The sequence below is a fragment of the Neurospora tetrasperma genome, assembly GCF_000213175.1.
Source record: "Neurospora tetrasperma FGSC 2508 unplaced genomic scaffold NEUTE1scaffold_4, whole genome shotgun sequence".
Classification (NCBI taxonomy): domain Eukaryota; kingdom Fungi; phylum Ascomycota; class Sordariomycetes; order Sordariales; family Sordariaceae; genus Neurospora; species Neurospora tetrasperma.
In genome coordinates, this window is record NW_009799102.1 from 367,892 (window position 1) to 385,292 (window position 17,401).

General features: G+C 50.2%; 7 protein-coding genes across 7 annotated transcripts; 6 read left to right on the forward strand and 1 right to left on the reverse strand.

Moving 5' to 3' along the window:
- Positions 1–1,131: 1,131 nt before the first annotated feature.
- On the forward strand, positions 1,132–2,337 carry NEUTE1DRAFT_83131 (uncharacterized protein; the record flags this gene model as incomplete). Its single annotated transcript, XM_009853461.1, has 2 exons — positions 1,132–1,206; positions 1,263–2,337. 2 exons carry the CDS (start codon positions 1,135–1,137, stop codon positions 2,100–2,102), a joined length of 912 nt encoding a protein of 303 aa, XP_009851763.1.
- Positions 2,338–3,184: 847 nt separating this feature from the next.
- On the forward strand, positions 3,185–3,958 carry NEUTE1DRAFT_146894 (uncharacterized protein; the record flags this gene model as incomplete). The annotated part of the gene is made up of 2 exons (XM_009853462.1): positions 3,185–3,455; positions 3,558–3,958. The coding sequence occupies 2 exons, from the start codon at positions 3,185–3,187 to the stop codon at positions 3,956–3,958; spliced, it is 672 nt and encodes a 223-aa protein (XP_009851764.1).
- A 1,700-nt stretch (positions 3,959–5,658) lies between these two features.
- Positions 5,659–6,942, reverse strand: NEUTE1DRAFT_138333 (uncharacterized protein; the record flags this gene model as incomplete). The annotated part of the gene is made up of 4 exons (XM_009853463.1): positions 5,659–6,040; positions 6,138–6,238; positions 6,345–6,758; positions 6,820–6,942. 4 exons carry the CDS (start codon positions 6,940–6,942, stop codon positions 5,659–5,661), a joined length of 1,020 nt encoding a protein of 339 aa, XP_009851765.1.
- Positions 6,943–8,477: 1,535 nt separating this feature from the next.
- On the forward strand, positions 8,478–8,630 carry NEUTE1DRAFT_43927 (uncharacterized protein; the record flags this gene model as incomplete). Its single annotated transcript, XM_009853266.1, has 1 exon — positions 8,478–8,630. A coding segment is annotated over one exon (153 nt), but the record flags the coding sequence as incomplete, so codon positions are not given.
- A 1,119-nt stretch (positions 8,631–9,749) lies between these two features.
- Positions 9,750–9,917, forward strand: NEUTE1DRAFT_44759 (uncharacterized protein; the record flags this gene model as incomplete). Its single annotated transcript, XM_009853309.1, has 1 exon — positions 9,750–9,917. One exon carries the CDS (start codon positions 9,750–9,752, stop codon positions 9,915–9,917), a length of 168 nt encoding a protein of 55 aa, XP_009851611.1.
- Positions 9,918–13,106: 3,189 nt separating this feature from the next.
- On the forward strand, positions 13,107–14,456 carry NEUTE1DRAFT_44497 (uncharacterized protein; the record flags this gene model as incomplete). Its single annotated transcript, XM_009853295.1, has 4 exons — positions 13,107–13,253; positions 13,332–13,715; positions 13,774–13,874; positions 13,940–14,456. 4 exons carry the CDS (start codon positions 13,107–13,109, stop codon positions 14,454–14,456), a joined length of 1,149 nt encoding a protein of 382 aa, XP_009851597.1.
- A 1,263-nt stretch (positions 14,457–15,719) lies between these two features.
- On the forward strand, positions 15,720–17,396 carry NEUTE1DRAFT_83139 (uncharacterized protein; the record flags this gene model as incomplete). The annotated part of the gene is made up of 3 exons (XM_009853464.1): positions 15,720–16,382; positions 16,441–16,948; positions 17,013–17,396. The coding sequence occupies 3 exons, from the start codon at positions 15,720–15,722 to the stop codon at positions 17,348–17,350; spliced, it is 1,509 nt and encodes a 502-aa protein (XP_009851766.1).
- Positions 17,397–17,401: the final 5 nt, after the last annotated feature.

Sequence of the window (17,401 nt, forward strand, 5' to 3'; positions counted from 1 at the left end):
AAAAAAAGGAAAAGAAAAAAAAAAAGAAAGAAAGAAAGAGCTGCTGACTGCTTTGCTTAGATGCGCTGTTATCCGAACCCCTACAGATTTGGGTGGCCTGGCAATAGAGGGGTAACAGCTGTCCGCAGGTTGAGGTGCTGTTTTGTTACCTTAGCAGCTTAGGCTGGAGGATGCGATGAGGGCTGAACGGAAGGTTGGCGGTCCAGGTCCGGGAAGGGACGAAGCATGCACCACTCCATGGTCTCAAGACCCAATTCCAGTTGTTGAGCTCTTCAAAGACCAAATATATCTTATAAATCGAGGGATGAATCTACAAACGACTGTTTTCACACCCTCGCACAATGCGTTGAAGTTTTGTCACGCAGTGTCTCTGGCTTTTTGCAGATTCGCTACGCTATCAGCGCAGGCGGATTTACAGGGAGTTACAGGGAGCTGTGCAGCTAAGGTAACCTTCCCCTCGAACAGAACATCACGCAGGGGCAATGAGGTGACAACCTCTTTCTATCCAAACACAAGTCCACGACAAAGTAAGAACCTCATCTCCTCCTGAACAAGTAAACAACATCTCCCAACGTCTCAAGCCTCAGACCTACACTAAGCGCCCAATATCAGTCAATCAAAACAGGCGCAAGGCACTGCACTGCCTCCCGCTCTCCTGTCCCCCTGTTCGTCCAACCTCTAACTGGGCCCTGTAAGCCAGCCAATCATTGGCCTCAACTCCTATCGATTCGTCAAACAACCGCGCTTCCAGATTGTTTCACATCACCACCCTGTCTGTCTGTCTGTCACTTGTCAACTTTATGCGTTCCTTTCCTTGTTTAGAATGTGAGCCTGACACAAGGAATTGGGAAACAAGAGAGAGTCAAAAAGTTTAAAGTCGTGTTTGGGCCCCCCTTCCCTTTCGTCGCGGGTAAAGAGAGAAATGTTTCCTTTCTTGCAGTGGCTTTGTCACTAATTGTTCGGTTTTCCACGTTCTTTGTTTCTTTTTGGTTTCTGCTGTGTATGGCGTATAGTCCTTCATAAGTTGGACTGTCTTTTCGAGATTATACATTTTTGTGTTTTTTCCCTTATTTTTTTCCTGTTTTTTTTCTCTCCCTTTTACTATTATGTCAACAACCGTCATTTAACTGCACAATGTTCTCACCACCAAACTGCACCGCCATCCCCCCCTCAGCACCCAGCGACGCAGGCATCGCGGGCGCAGGTGTAAGTCTATATCCTTCTTCCTCTTATCCTTTTCCAAATCTAACCCCCCTCGCTAGGTCCTAATCTCCTCCTCCCTAACCGCCACCATCGCCCTCCTCCTCTCCGCCTCCTTAATCCTCCAATCCACTTTTTCTTCTAATTCCCGCCCCTCCACCATCCGCCGCAAGCTCCTCGCCTCCTACTCCGACCAGCAAATCCTCATCGGCATCACGCTGCAATCGCTCGGTCTGGCGCGCTCTTCGCACATCATCCCCTACCACTTCTTCATCATCTGGATGCTTTCCCTACTATCCATGGCCACGCACAACGCCACTCTCCTGGCGCTGGTCCAGGACTTCAAGAGGGATTGGGTACTGAGGTGGATGAGACAGGGCTTAATGTTTGTCAATCTGGCGCTGAGTTGTGTGTATGGGGTGGTGGTGTTGGAAGGGAAGAGGAAAGGGTGGGAGGGGACGATGCCGGTGGGGTGTATATGGGCTGTTGATTCTGTGAAAGGAGAGGATAATAACAATGGGAAGGTAGTAGCGGGGGGATTGGACTACGTAGGCACGATCGTGACGATTGCTGGGAACGTGGTGGTGTTTGGGTTGGCGACGTGGTACTTGCAGAGTAGGAGGCAAAAGTGGTATAGGATCGTGCAGCTGGTGGGCATGCTGTTGATGATGGGGATCGCGGTGGGTGCCGCCGTGAGGGTGTTTTTGCTGTCGCAGGCGTTTGGGAAGCCGGATGTGCAGCTGAGTGATCAGGGGGAGAAGCAGTTGGGGTTTGGAAGCTTGTTGGGCCTGTTGATGATGGCCTTGCCGATCATATCGATCATTGAGATCAAGAGAGGAGAGGTAATGGTGGCGCCGCCGTTGAGGGATGATGTGTCTGATGATGAGAAACCATTGGTATGAAATTTGAAGTCGATGAAACGGCGGGAGATTCTCATGGTGATTCCGTGGCCTGGGGAATCTGTTCGCTTGGAAATTGGAAGAAAACAATTGGCGCAATTTTATCCCGGCCTAATCTCCGGCAGTCGGACGTCCGATGGTACGGACACGGGATGGATGACACCTTCCTATCGAAGTACTTTAGCCTGCAGGTCCGGGCGGCCATCAATTGGTCGAAACCGGCGTGACTATACCGCGTAATAAGCTCTCTCCATGATAGAGATAGATGAAGTCGTGTATGGCAATATCCAGCTTCCGTTGTAGGAAGATAGGACTAAGAGTTAATTACAAATTCTGAAGCTTTGGGGCTCCCAACAAGCCACGCTGGTCGAGGACAAACGAGTAAGACACAATTCAATGGAGTCTCTGATATTTCCAAGAAACTCCCGAGCCACAGTGAATGATATGAAGCTCGAAATACACGAGTGTACTCATGTTTGAAGTTCATCAAATCCTTCAACTTGGCGGTGAAACCGCCTTGTGGTATCGGTCAACGCATTGGAGATTCTCACCTGCAATCAATTTACATCACAGCCATTCACACCGTAACATCAGGATGAAGTCCAGACATACGACTCCAGACGACAAACAACATTGGTAGCGGGCACTGGATGACGATCGTGCGTTCTCCTTGCAACGTGGCACACAAGGCAAGTCAAATCAGGGTAGCAAATGGCCAGTCAAGGCAAGTCGTGGGGAACTTGCATATTGCATGACCTCCTTTTTTTGGCAGACATACCCAACCGACATGTTGAGTGTACGTTTTAGTACGTTGACCCGGATGAAATTGCAGGCATAGATAGACTGAAGTCAAACAAGCTAAAGCAGGTAGGATAACGAGTCAGGGCAGTTCAACCCCTAACTCACCTTGTCTTGGCTGTTTCCTTGTTCGTGAAGAAGCACGGTCGTTGTGCCTTCCCTATAAAAACGGTAAGAGCTCATCAAGCCCTTCCCCTCCGAAACCATCACTGTACACAGAGTACTTACCTACCTACTATCTTCCCCTTCATCACCTCACTTGTGAAACAGAACTCCCATCAGCAACCATGCGTCTGTCTCAACTCGCCGCCACTCTTCTGGCCGTAGTAGGCAACACGAACACCGCCTTCGCCAAGCCCGTTCAGTCTCGAGACACTGTATCAGCCGAGTACTGCGACGCCTCCACCGACATCTGCTACTCCGAGTTCATCAGTCCCGAGAAGATCGCCTACCGCTTTGCCATCCCCGACAACGCCACCGCCGGCAACTTTGACATCCTGTTGCAAATCGTTGCTCCCAAGACCGTCGGCTGGGCCGGTCTAGCCTGGGGAGGCGTCAGTAAGTCTTTTTTTTTTTTTTTTTTTTTTGTTGTCCCTCTCCTCCATCCCCCCATTTTCACCTGCCACCCGCAATTCCAATCTCTAATGCTCATATGAAAAGTGGTCAACAACCCCCTCCTAGTCTCCTGGCCCTACCAATCCACCATTGTCGTCTCCAGCCGCAAAGCCTCGGCGCGCACCTACCCCCAGGTTTCGAACGACGTCAGCTACAAGGTCCTCGCCGGCTCCGGAACCAACGCGACGCACTGGACGCTCAACGCGCTCGCCCAGGGCGCGAGTGCGTGGGGGACTACCAAGTTGGATCCTAGCAGCAACGCGGTTCCGTTTGCTTATGCGCAGTCGGCGTCATCGCCGACGAACCCGGCGGATGCGGCTAGTAGGTTTAGTATGCATCAGAGCAAGGGGAGGTGGAGCCATGATTTGGCGAGTGGGCGGATTGCGAACTTTGCGAGTGCGGTGGAACAGCTTGAAAAGCCGGAGGAGGAGGAGGAGGCGAAGTAGGTAGGTAGGTAGGTAAGGTAGGGGAGTGTGCCAGGATTGAGTGAGGGCTAGAAGGATTACGATGGTGACTTGACTGCATTGAGGAGAGAGGAAAGGAAAGAAAAAGAAAACACAGAAAAATGGTGGCTAAGATGAAGTACCCGTGTTGGGGAGTTGGTTGCATGCCTACAGACCTGTTTGGTTCGGCAGATGTTAGCTGGGTGGTATGTATGGTAAAGAGAGAAAGATGGAAGAGAAGCGTTTCCCAACAAGAGATACACGAAAGATCTGTCTGCATAATAGACTTATCTCGTAGATAGGTATCTATCATATGTGTCCAAAGCGTACTTGGATGTGTGCCAGGCATCAGGGGTATTAGGCAAAACCCATTGCAATGGAGCGGCGATCCCGCTTGCACTACCCCTTCGATATGCCTTCTGATGTAAGCGAGCCCTACCTACCTTCAGGTAACACAACCAGCTCTTAGCTACCTACCAGTTAGAGATTGATCATAGAGTTATCAGTGAGTCATCGAGCCCAACGAGTGATCAGACGGGCTTAGGGGTCGAAATCCCAAATAACTTGAGGTGGAAGTCTGTAGTCAGCCTGGTGTTTGATACGTTTTTGTTGGCACGTTATGCTCTTTCCCCCCGCCTTTTAGATAGTATACCAAGTATGGAGGTACCCAAGTAAACTGTCGAACTAGATTCAGCTAACTGCGTCGGCCTTTAATATTGGTGTACTTCAATGGTACTAGCAAAGGACAGACCTAAGGGAAATCTAACCGATGATATAGGCAAATAAGCAAAGCATATCAAACACATACGACCATACCCACTGGAAAACTCGGGATCCCGTCCGCTCTCCCATAGATAAGCCAGTAAGGGCCTGACTAGTAGTTGGGTCGGTGACGACCAGCGAATCCCAGGTGTTGTATGTTTTTTTGTTAGTTTTCAGCTATTTTCTTTTTTATTTTCAGTTTAATTTCTGGACATGCGAATAACGCTTTGTTGTGATTACGGGCTTGTACTGACTTTATCGTGTCTGTCTCGAGGTGACGATTGCTCCCGATGTTCCCCTATCTGGGGACGGGTATGAAGACGAAAGTCGTGATCGAAGAAGTGATTGTCGGAGGGAGGTGGACTCAATCGGATGCCATGAATTGTAAAGAAGGGATGTTTAATACCCGCCTGGAATCGTGAAGAAGGTATTTAACTATGGAAGTGTCACGCAAGCGAGTCACGCAAAGAAAGTGCTAACATTCCAAGTTCGGCGTGCCGGTTAGTTTGAGTGAAGGGCAATGCCCATTGGAAAGGAAGGAATCAAGATTCCAGTCGGCTTATAACATCCGGGAACTGAAGCAACTGAGAAACGGTGATATCGAGCCCGGGTTCTGGGATAATGATTTATGAAATGACGCTTTTGAGGGGTTAAGTGGTTGTGGCCTAGTGCTCGATTTTTGGTGTTCGAGGAGCCGTGATCCCGTCGACATAGATGAGGTGCCCCGAGACAGATGGGCCGGCCGCGCCTGCAGCGCTATCACGTCACAAACAGGCACAGCCCTACAGCGGCCCAGGCTATTCCCGCAAGCGCTAAAAGCCCTGTAACCTACTTCAACATTCTGTTCCCTACACCATCGGTCCAGGTCAGATACCTCCCCCGGCATCCTCTTGACATGCTCCAACTCACAATCCCTTGGTTGCCTTCCACCTTAGGTAGTCCTACATCCCTCTCTCAACCTCCAAAATAGCCACCGAATCATCGTTCTTGGAATACCTGGTATCATACAGCCCGTTCAACGTGGAACCACCGCTCGATCCCCCGTACCACGACCTTACAGGTACCTCCTTTCTCTGCTGCTGATTATTGTCATCCTGCAAAACCTCCATGGCCACGATCTCCCCACCATGCCTCTTCTTCTTCTTTTCCCTTGTAAGCTTGGGCACCAAAAGTCGGATGAACGGTATCGAGGCGCCTATGACTGTGCAACTGACTTCGACCGAGTTCAAAGCGATTCCCAGGCCGGCTGCGTAGAGTTCTTGTTGGCCGAGGAAGAAGGTTTCGTAGGTTTTGATGACTTTGAGGATTGCTACAATGCCGGCTCTGGAGAGATGGGGGAGTCGGTGGGTTAGCGACTGGCGATTGCTACTTTTTCAAGCTAGGTACGTTGATGGACACGCTGGAAAAAGAGGAAACTCACAGACATCCTGTGCTCATAGCACAGATGATGGCAATCTTTTGCTGGCGCTGCATTTGAAGCTTCCATACCACGAGTGTTGGGACCATAGATAAGAGGAAATCCTATCGGAAGAAGGATAAGACAGTCAGCAACGAAAGTGGACCTAACATCTCCAAGTGTAGCTATCATAATCAAGAACAAACAAAGGGAAATGCCAGGACAGCTTACCGTAAGAGCAGCTAAAGCACACGCAGCCAAAGTCATGGGCACGGTTATGTTGTGCGGAACGCAGTGTTTACTATCATCCTCATTCAAGAGCGCGACCAAGACGCTCCCGCATTGGGCAAAGGGCTGAACGATGGAAAGAGAAAAGAGAAAGACGGAGCTGGTGGTCATAGCGATCCAAAGCACCGTCTTCTGCGTCTTGTTTCTCACCAGCCGAAGAAGCGTGATGAAAAACGAGAGCTTGGAAACCCAGCAGATGGTGATGCCCGTGAACAGCAACGGAAGTTGAATCATGTGGTTTTTGTCAAACATTGGCAAGTAAATTTGTTTGCCTAAACTTTTGATGTCGCTCGTGTGGAAGCCGAGCCCGTATTTGGTGTCGTAGAGGGCGAGGACGATGTAGGCAGTGGCTATAACCTTTTGTTTTACATGTTAGCTTTGGGCGTTCTTCAGGCTCTGGTGGGAGAGACTTCCTTACCCAGGCAAAAAGTAACACCCAATCATCAAGAAAGTACTTGGTCTTTGAAAGACGCTTTGAGTAGAATCGCAGGGACATGCAAATAGTGGCAATGAGGTGAAAGACAATCATGCTGCTAGCCATGGTCGGTACGGCAGTCTCGACCATCCTGCCCGTATCCCGAGTGGTTGAGGCATCATAGCAGATGAAGACCGTAAGTGATAGAGTCAAGACAAATTTTTGCAGTGTTTGGAATAGAGAACTGGGCGTGGAGGTTCGAACAAACCCATTCCTGAAAGCCAAACTGATGGAAGTACGGTGCATTATAAGTTGAACGGTTCGAGAACCGTGATTTAGTTGCCTGGAGAGGAACTGAAACCATAAGTGAAAGGGGGTTGCGCATCTCCCAGTCGATCTACATATTCATAAGCTGTCCTCATTGCTGGAGATATTGCAAGCAAGTTTCACATGGACAAAATGGGTTTTGTTTGAGAAGATCTTGATTTTTCCTCAAAAAGACCAAAAACAAACAAACTGGCAATCCCAAGCCACAACTCGTTATCACTCAGCGCTTTCTCGACAATGCTGCATTCCGGACATCGGAAAGTCGATATTGGTATCTTTGGTTGAAGGACGATCAACGCACCTGTAGTGGTTTCGCAAATTTGCCTACAACTTTGAAGTGTTGCGTTTCTGTCTGTTTTGCAATGTTGACGAATGAACTTACATGCTCAATCTCGAAGAGGGTCGGGCCTCCTAATAGTAGTCCCAATTTTTGGTGTTTCCGATTATCCTAGGTAGGTACCTTTGAGAATTTACATGTTAAGGGCGCGCCATGCTACCTACCAACTCTTCCACTTCAGGGATTCGGCAATCACGTTCTTCGCCGTCTTCCTCGACATCCATTTCAACCTACACGAACCTGTCCAGGCCAGCTGCGCGCAGCCATGAGTAAGTACACATATAGAGACACTAGATAAAAAGACTCATGTGACCGTTTTCACCCAGCATTGGATTCCGGATTATTGAAAAAGTGCACTTGAAGAAGAAGGTGACGGAGATGCCTATAGTAGGGGTTTAGAAAGAGATTGAAATGAATGGAAAGCTTATCAAGAGTATAGCCGTTCATTGTGGTCAAATTTTATCACTAGGAATATCTAGAAAACTACGGTAGATAGAAATTCAGTCTAGACTCCGCTCCGGGACACTTGGTTAATAAGAACCGTACAGGTGGGTAGGACCGACCTAATGTGCAGTAATTGTAGGCAGGTGCAGCCTGTAGACGGCTCTGCAGCTTTCCTCCCGAGCTCGGGCAGGCAGGCAACCCCCATGGGCCGCCTACTATAAGCCCTGTAATTCCCGTCGCTTGGCAGCCACTTCCTCCGTCAGCGCTTCCACTCGAGCTCTTGAACTTGGTTTTCCATCTTCCACAACAGATCAAACCATGGGAGACACTCAGCAATATCATCAACCTTCATCGGGTTTGGAGACAAAATGATCTTCATGTCGACTTCACAATTGATTCGAGCATGGCCCTATATTGATTGGAGTAGCTAGAGAGCAGTTCAGTGACTGTTTTTGGCGATGAACAAGGTGAGTCGATCGCGCGGAACTTCCAGACCCAGGGCGCATCCTCCACCAAACGCCTGCCACGGCTAATTGAACATCTATCATCCATTGTCTCCTACAATGCCCTCACACACAACTCTCTAGTCCATTTTCGTTCTCAGACTTCCGACCTCAACTACCTTCATAGGCGTTATGAACTCCGACCCAATACCTGCGCACGCGACAAGACGGCCGCGGTATCTCCCCCGTCTAGCGTTCGTTGACGTACCCCAATAATCTTTGGTTGTTGCAGCGCTTCGAGATAACAAGTTGACCCAATGACCACGTCGTCGAAAGATGGCGTGACAGTTCGGTCTTCCCCGCACACATCGATGTCCGGTTCGTTTACGATGATATCCCGACAAGAGACTTCCATCACGAAGGGCTTGTACGCAAGAGCGATTGGCGAAGAGAAAATGAAGCGAGCCAGAATTCTACAGATACGGGAGATGGAGATGGGGGCTGTTACCATCTGCCACATCCACAAGTTGGTAGCATTGATATCAATTTTGGTCCAGTTTCAGGTTCGGCCACAAGCTCATGCAACACACAATGATGGCCTAATGGCTGGGTTGATTTCTTTCCAAGGCAATTTGAAGACATGTTAGGGAAAACGTTGAGAATGCAATAATGCTGCGGGGCTTTCTTGTCAAAAAGCCCAACCCAGGACTGGATTGGCGCCGAGGGGGAGGCGACCAGCCATCTTATGCTCGACCGAAGAAGCATTTCCGGGACCGAAGCAAACACCAGAATTATATCGATATCTATCCCCCTGCCGTCAAGTACCGGGTTGATGTTTGCCATCGCCAGCCATGGGTGACTTCTCAAAACCTGTCAACAGTTAGCCACCCGAGTTAGCACATGGTCATCTGCGGCTTGTTCCGAGGCATCAGCAGCAACAAGCTGAACAAGGTGAGCCAGATCCCAGCGAATTCTTCACCTCGCTAATAATAGCAAACCGCAGTCCTGCGTTGCCTCACAGATCCAGCACGCCATCATGATTGCTCGGGACGTCCAAAGCTTTTCCTAGTCCTGTACCGCGTCGCCCTTAGAAACTGACCCGACCTTCTAAGGGGGCTGTTATTGACCCTCCAGACGGGCCTTCACACCCGGGCAGTCAAATGCCTACAAGTCAATCCCAACCCAATCGAGCAGACTAATCATCCTTCAATGCCCTGTGCCCCCATACCCGCATAATGGTCATGTCACGACACACCTCAATAAATTAGCGCCTCCTCAGCTGTCGCCTTGTATAAATGTACACAATGTTGGGAGTACTTCTCTCCGTCTGCGAGTTACAGGTCCGTCAACACACACTCAGAAAGGCGGGGGGATACTAAACCATGGCCTGCATGGCGCCGAAGAAGGCTGTCATTTTTTTTTCTTTTTGCGGTCATTACACTGCTTCTATAATCTCTGGGGCAATGGAGGGAGAAAGAGGTTTCCGGAACTTGCCATCATCTCGAGGATCATTTCTCGCGGAGAAAGCTTCTACTTCGCGCCTAATCTAGTCTTCGATACCGAAACAGTACTCAAATAACAGGTGACTTCCCCCAGGGCCGGCATATTCCGCGCGATGACAGAGTCTGCAGACTGCACGTAAGTTCGGCTAGGTAGCTGATGTCGTTCCCAAAATTATTTTGTTTGCTTACCCCTACCAATAGATAGCCGGAAAGTAGTCAGCCACTTCGAAATAGTTCATGTTTGCCTTTTTTTCCCTTTTATACGAAGCAGTAGCTCTTGAATCGAATCTCCCACCCGGGGTACGGGAGTTTCCAGGCTCCATGAAGCTTGGAACCCCCCGAGGCCTCTCGACAGCGTCTGGGTACCGAGAGCATAGGTACCGGTTCAAATAAACCATTCTTTTTGAGAGTGCATAGTTCATACAAAAGGTCCCTGTTCTTGGGGATGATTGAGTGTGTTCTTAGGTACCTAATCAAAGGCCCACCCAAGGCATTCCTCTGGCAGGGATACCGTACCGTGCCGAACCTACTGAAGGGTTGTTCTTGAAGTTGCATTTTGCATCGTTCATGCGCAAGCGTACCTACCGCGTTTTAACTCCGTCGAGATTTGGTGAAGATATTCCTGCTAATTCTAGCGCGTACCGGGAATGTGTAGGTATCTAGGCGCCCTCCTCGTGAGCAGAAAGTCACGTAGGTCACTTGACTTGTCTTCAATGGTTATACTATTTCCAACTTCCTGCATAGGAAAACAAGCGCGCGGGTTACCGCAAAAAGATGACTCTAGAGGTACCTTCAGTTAGTACCCTAATCAAGACAACAACCACCGTAACTGCCACACTCCGAACGAAGCCTCTCTCCCGTCCATAGGTACCAGACGCCGGCCGGATCTCACGCCGTCATCTTTGTGCAACCGTCGCACGACATGATACATACCTAGGTATGTTACGATGCGGTTAGGTCCGCACAACTCAACCTGCACATGAGATCTTGTACGACAGACAGACACCGGGAAGACCGTTTGTCTCACACTAGGTACAACTATCTACGTAACGGCGCATTTACCAGCCATTTGGGCATGCTGCTTGGAAGTGCCCGAGTAAATTGACACCTGCCGACGGACTGAATTCGTTTATGGTCTGGTCTGGGCGAGAGGAGAGACATCATGGCTGGGCGGCGAGCAAAAAAAATTATAAAGAAAATTTTATCAAGACGAATCTACTTAGGTACGCAGTAGAGTTACCATAGTGTCCGAGAAGTCAAAGAAAGAAAGTACCTAAGTACAGGTAAGTATATCAGGCTGACGTTCTTTGTTTCATACCTACCTAGAGGTAGCTAGAGCTGCTGCGGGCATGGCTTTTGTACCTAGTCACAACTACTCAAAGGTTTACTACAATCCAATGAATATAACTCCCAATGCATATATGAGGAAACGAACGGCCAGCGATCCGTCATGACAGTGGCGGAGGGACTGACTTTAGCGCTCGCTGGCTGGCTGACTTTGATGGAAGTAAGCTAGCTAGTTGTACGATCACCGTTAGGATAATTGGTTAGAGTAAGGGTGAGGGTAAGGTAGGTATTAAATACCAATTGTACTATACCAATCTGTCCTGGACTGGTGTAGTTTAAGTCGTATGTTGGACAGTCGTTAGAACTTGCACAGCGCAAGATTAAAACCCCGAAGACTGGCAATGCTGTTTCGGTCCTTGAGATTTGGGTTGAGACAGGTCAATAAGGCCCGAAATACTTCGGAGGTTAAATCGGCCATGGGCTAGGGCTGGTGTTTGCTATAGGAGTTCACATGCAGAGGATCGTAACGGTCATATATGTAGGGTACTAGGTAATTGGATTGGAGTACCTACCTACCTATGTAATCACTTGATCAGCGGCCGTTGAGATACATGCTAATGTTATTGGGTTAAAACTACTTTGCTTCTTCTCCTCATGGTACACACACACTTTGTTCTGAGGGAGGCCAGTGCAATAATCGACAACTCCGGTCGGGACCGCGGCGCGCGCCGGGGGGTGTGTGCGTGTGTGTGTGTGTGTTTCACAACACCCAATCATCGCCGTGGCGTTTCTATCCCTTGCAGCCAGCAAGCCGTCTTGGACGATTGCGCAACAACTACCTACCATACGGTTTCCCAGGTATTTGGTTAAAGTTTGTTTGCTGTGATGGTACATACCTAGAGATACCTAGTCTATGTGATCATATTGTTTTTGCTCGGCTATTGTTGGCGCATCTGGCCTCGCTTAAAGACATGTGTAATTCTGGAAGGTCGTTGCGAAGAATACCTAATTTAGGTACCTTGGCGTAGGGATCCATCGAACAAGTGTACATAGTAATGACGGGCGTTTAGGTAGTTGCGGGCCAAGACAAAAAAATGTTAAAGACTGGTAGATGTTGTACTGTGTAGGCTGTCGACAGTCGAGTTCTTTGTTTGCTACATATGTATGCCCACCACCCCCCATCGCATCAGGCTAAGCTCGCCGCCGCTCACTTGTCGTTCTGAGATTATGGATGGGTAGGTAGCCATTTGATTGAACACTTTGTTATTCTTGTGGCTCACTCGGAGAATGCAAGCCCACGCACGGCATTCGTTCTTCGTGAGAAGGCGGCAATCCGGCCATCGGGCGGCCTTTTTTTTTCTTTTTTCTTTTTGCGCCACAACGCTCGGTTCGTTGGCGTTGTCTTTGTTCTTCGGCTCCAGTCCTCGAGCGAGTCCGCAGATCAGTTCTTTACATTCGACGGTTGCGGGAGTTTGTGAGTTGCGTACAATCGGCTTCTTCAACGGTGCGGCAGGTTTCGTCGACAAGTAGAATATGACAGCCCCCCCCCCCCCCCTCTTTTTCCCTATCTATCAGGTAAAGGCGAGAAAGGCTAAACCGACTGGCTAGGCCCGATCTTCAACTCACTGTAGCAAACAAGACGTGAACCCTATGGATGGATAAGGAGTGCCCGGGCAGCCAATGAGCTTCATGATGTAGCTTCATTGCACCGGAACTTCCCAGACGGACTGATGGAATAATAACAGCATGGGAGATGGGTAGAGGTAGGGCTGCTTTCACTGACTTTGATTATAAAGATCGTGGGTACCTACTCGTTGTCTTTGACACCTTTGATCTTCTGGAAACATCAGTCAGTGCCGGCCAACAACATTTGACGTGCCCCTTGCAAAACCATCAGACTCAGACATACTCATCGCAGAGTAGAGTCAACGAGAGAGAGCTTTACCAAAGATGTCCAAGACCATGATACCGGCGTTGTTCGCCGCCACGATCCCCTTCCTCATCTTATCTATTGTCTTTGCATGCCTGAGGTTCTACTGCAAGCGACCCAAACAGGCCAAATTCTTTGTAGACGACTATCTGTTGATCATTTCTTGGGTATGTCAACAACACTCCTGTCTCTCCAGTGTCAGAAGAAACGTTAGTTACTAACACTCGTGCGTGACCTTGTCAAAGTTTCTTTTGTTTGGTCAAACCGTCATCATCCTTTGGTCAACGCAATACGGACTGGGAATTCCTCCTGCCAAGCTCGACATGAAGAAAGTTCCCACCTTGGTCGCCTGGACGCCCACGGCACTGTTCCTGGCTCTCAACGCAGCAGGCCTGTCGAAACTGTCCTTCTTCATCACCTTGATTCGAATCTCTTCGAAGCGATGGCAGAAAATCGCTCTTTGGGTGGTGGCGATTCACTCCACCATCTTGGTGGTCGGCACATCGGTCCTGGGATTTGTCGACTGTAATTTCTATCGGAGAAAAGACCCGCTGCATCATGATCATTGCGTCCCCGAGAAGGTCGGTAAGATCTTGGCTCTCACCGTCTTGATGCACGGGGCTATCGTTGTGAGTAAAGTCCGCTGGAGGATATGTTAGCTCTTTAAACTGATAGGAAGTGTCCCAGGAATTCTGTTTATCCTTCGTGCCCGCCATGTTGCTGTGGAACTTGGAAATGAAGCGGCGAGAAAAGATCGGTCTCATCTGCGCAATGAGCCTAGGATTCATGTAAGTGACAGGTGGCCAGCTCACGTCGTCGTATGCCGTTGCTAACATTGAACTGCGCTTTATAGTTCCAGTATCCTAGCAGCGCTAAAGACAAAAGACCATTGGAAGGCCGTTTTTGGGGGTACGGGAATGCCTAACACGTATATCCTCGGACGCGAGGCAGTGTTTGGGATCACGGAGGTGTGCATGACCATCATCGCCGCCTGTATCCCTTTCTTGCGCCCGTTGCTGCACAAGTTTGTGGACGGCAAAGGAAGGGTCGAGATGCCGTTGGCGCTGAAGAACATGGCTACAGACAGTAGTAGTAACGGTGCCTCTGACATGGGGCACCCGCACACTCGGCTCGGAAGCTCAAGCACCTTTACGACGACGAAACATGGTGGCGCTCGAGAGGAGGATGCTGTTGCCATCCTCGAGGCTGAAAGTGTGGCAGACCATGACAGCCAGGATGCAGAGTCCAACGAATCAGGAACCATTGTGTGCAAGACTAACGTGAGCGTACAATATAGACCTAGAGAGGTACACGAGGGGGAATGCCGAGGTCATTGTGAAGTTGGTGTATCTGGGCCAGGTGAAAACTGATATCCGGGGGCAGTGGTGGGTGTTCAAGGAGGTCAACATGTATGTCAGATCCCTCTTTCAGTGCTTTCAACGTGTAACCCGAGCGGCAGTTGGTCGTCTGTTTTGAATCTGTCTGGGTATAGACTTCCGATCGGACGGGGTTTGGTGATGTGGTACGTTTTGCTCCCAACTCGGTTTCAGGCACACACTGTAAGGTCGCCGTAGCAGCAGTGAGAGGAAGCTTATCTCCGGCAGCGTTGAGATGGGAAGGGGACGTGAGATGCTTGGGGGGACAAGATGGAATGGGATCGTCGCGAATCCGGGGCCATGGCGCGGGGTAAGAGTCTCGGGCTATGCAGCCTTACCCCCTCGGGTTTCCCCAATCGAGCCAAGTGTTGAAGCTATTGGGGAGCAAAATCCGGGGTAATTCCCCACCTTTCCCCGGGTTCAGTCATGCCATGCTTTCCAATAAAGTGACCACCAATGAGCCATCAGTTCAGCCATACATAAGACGAGATACTCCAACCAGCAGTCTTTACCCAATCGCCCTAGTCTACCGACCCTCCACGAACGAGAAGCTATGAATGTCCTCAGATTCGATAGCGCTTCCATCCCCAGGCTTGGCAACTTCATGTCGGTTGTCTTCCTGCCCTGCTTTGGGTAAAATCTCGGGTAAAGGTTGGGGGAGAATGAGGGGAAATAGAGTTAGGTGGGGGGTAAGAAAGGGAAGCCATTCCAGAAAGTGATCGGCACCGGTTGTCATCATAGGCTTTTTCTTGGGAGAACATCCCTTAGTAAACGTCGAATGACCAGCTGAAACCATGGTATGTATGCCAGACGATATCCGGGTGAAGAGAGCCAGATGGCTGGTTCCGTCGGATGAATAGATGATGACGCAGGCTACATATACCGTCGGCGTCCCTGTCGGTGTATCCTGTCATCCGCCTCAAGCATCTGCCCTATTCGTTGAGCTTGCGGCCTTGTACGACTTGAGATAGACAGACAGACAGACAGCCGAGAAAGAGAGAAAGAGATAATACCTCTAGCTCATCACTAGGCAGGAATGGTGTAGCCATCAACCAACCACTCCTTCCCGTCTTTTCAGTCCTGTCCACCATCATCGACCACATCCTCTACCACACTCCTTCTTTTTTCCCTTCTTCCTCCTGCACCTCTAACCCATCCTTCGCCCTCAAAATGGGCCTCCCAACCAGCACCACTACCTCAAAGCCCTCCACGACAGGCACAGGCACAGGCACAACACCTCCCAACCCCAAATCCAGCATGGAACCCTCCAAAGACGAACTCGACCTAGTATCCCCCACCAAATCCAACAACCTCAACCCGACATCGCTGAACGACCCCTGGACCGCCAAATTCACCTCCGCCTCCCCCGAATGGCACCAACACACCAACAAGACCCTCCTCCGCAAAATCGACCTACACCTCCTCCCCTTTCTCATCCTCATGTACCTCCTCAACTTCCTCGACCGGTCCAACCTCGCTCAAGCGCGCCAAGGCACACTGGAGACCGACCTCGGCATGTCCGGCACAGACTTTAATCTCGCCACGTCCATCTTCTTCGTTGCCTACTTACTCATGCAGTTGCCATCCAACATGCTGATTACGCGACTTCGGCCATCGATTTATTTGTCAAGTGCAATGGCGCTGTGGGGAGCGGTGAGTGCGTGTAATGCCGCCAGTCAAAAGTTTACGCATTTGTTGGTGGTCCGAATCTGTTTGGGGATTGTCGAGGCGCCGTTTTTCCCCGGAGCGGTGTTTCTGATGAGTAGTTGGTATAGTCGGGCGGAACTGACGAAAAGGATGGCGTATTTCTATAGTGGGAATGCGTTGGCGAATATGTTTGGGGGCGTGATTGGGGCGGGGGTGTTGGGGAATTTGGAGGGGGCGAGGGGGGTGAGTGGGTGGCGGTGGTTGTTTATTATTGTGAGTTTTCCCTTGCTACAGGATGGTGAGGGATGGGGACTGACTGAGACGACAACAGGAAGGAACAATCACTGTCGCCGTCGCCTTCGCCGCTGCGTTTGTCCTGCCCGATTATCCCAACACCACGCGCTGGTTGAGCGAAGAGGAGCGGGCGTATGCCTCGTGGCGCTTGTTGGCTGATATCAACGAGTCGGACGACCAAAACAGTCGCTCGGTTTGGGACGGGCTGAAGCTTGCGCTCAGGGATTACCGGCTATACCTCTTCGTTCTGCTGCAGCACTTGTCCCTGCTCAGCCAGACGTTCCAGTACTTCTTCCCCAGCATCGTGGGCACTCTTGGATACGGCACGATCGAGACGCTGTGGTTGACGGCTCCCGTATGGTTCGCGACCTTTTTGATCTCCGTCTGTGTGACGTGGACGAGTTCCAAGACGGGCGATCGCAGCTTGCATATCTTCTTCTTGATGTTGCTGGCCGCGGTGGGGAATGCGGTGGCGACGGGCACGACCAAGGTGGGAGCGAGGTTCTTTGCCATGTTTTTGATGCCCATGGGAGCAGTTTCTTCTTGTGAGTAGTTTCTTTTGTTGCGTTATCGTAGTTCCTGGTGAAAAGTGAGACTAACAGACGCCAGATCAAATCATCTTGTCGTGGGTTGCCAACTCGTTCCCTCGTCCTATGGTCAAGCGCTCGGCTGCTGTGGCTATTGCCAACATGTTTGGCAACACGGCGAGTATTTACGGGTCGTACATGTACCCGGCATCGGCGGCGCCACAGTACATACCCGGAGGAAGTGCGAATTCTGTAATCTGCCTTTTGGTGGGATTGTTGGCTTTGTTCTTGCGCTACCTGCACAAATGGGAGAACAAGAAGTTGGAGAAGGCCGAGGCGGAAGAGGCTGAGAACCCAGAGACTGCGGCTGTTGCGGCGTCGGGTGATAGAAGAGCGGCGGGGTTCAGGTACATCTACTGAGCTCAGAAGGATTAGCTAGTCTCGAGATAAATAGTGGTTACTTGACTGTTT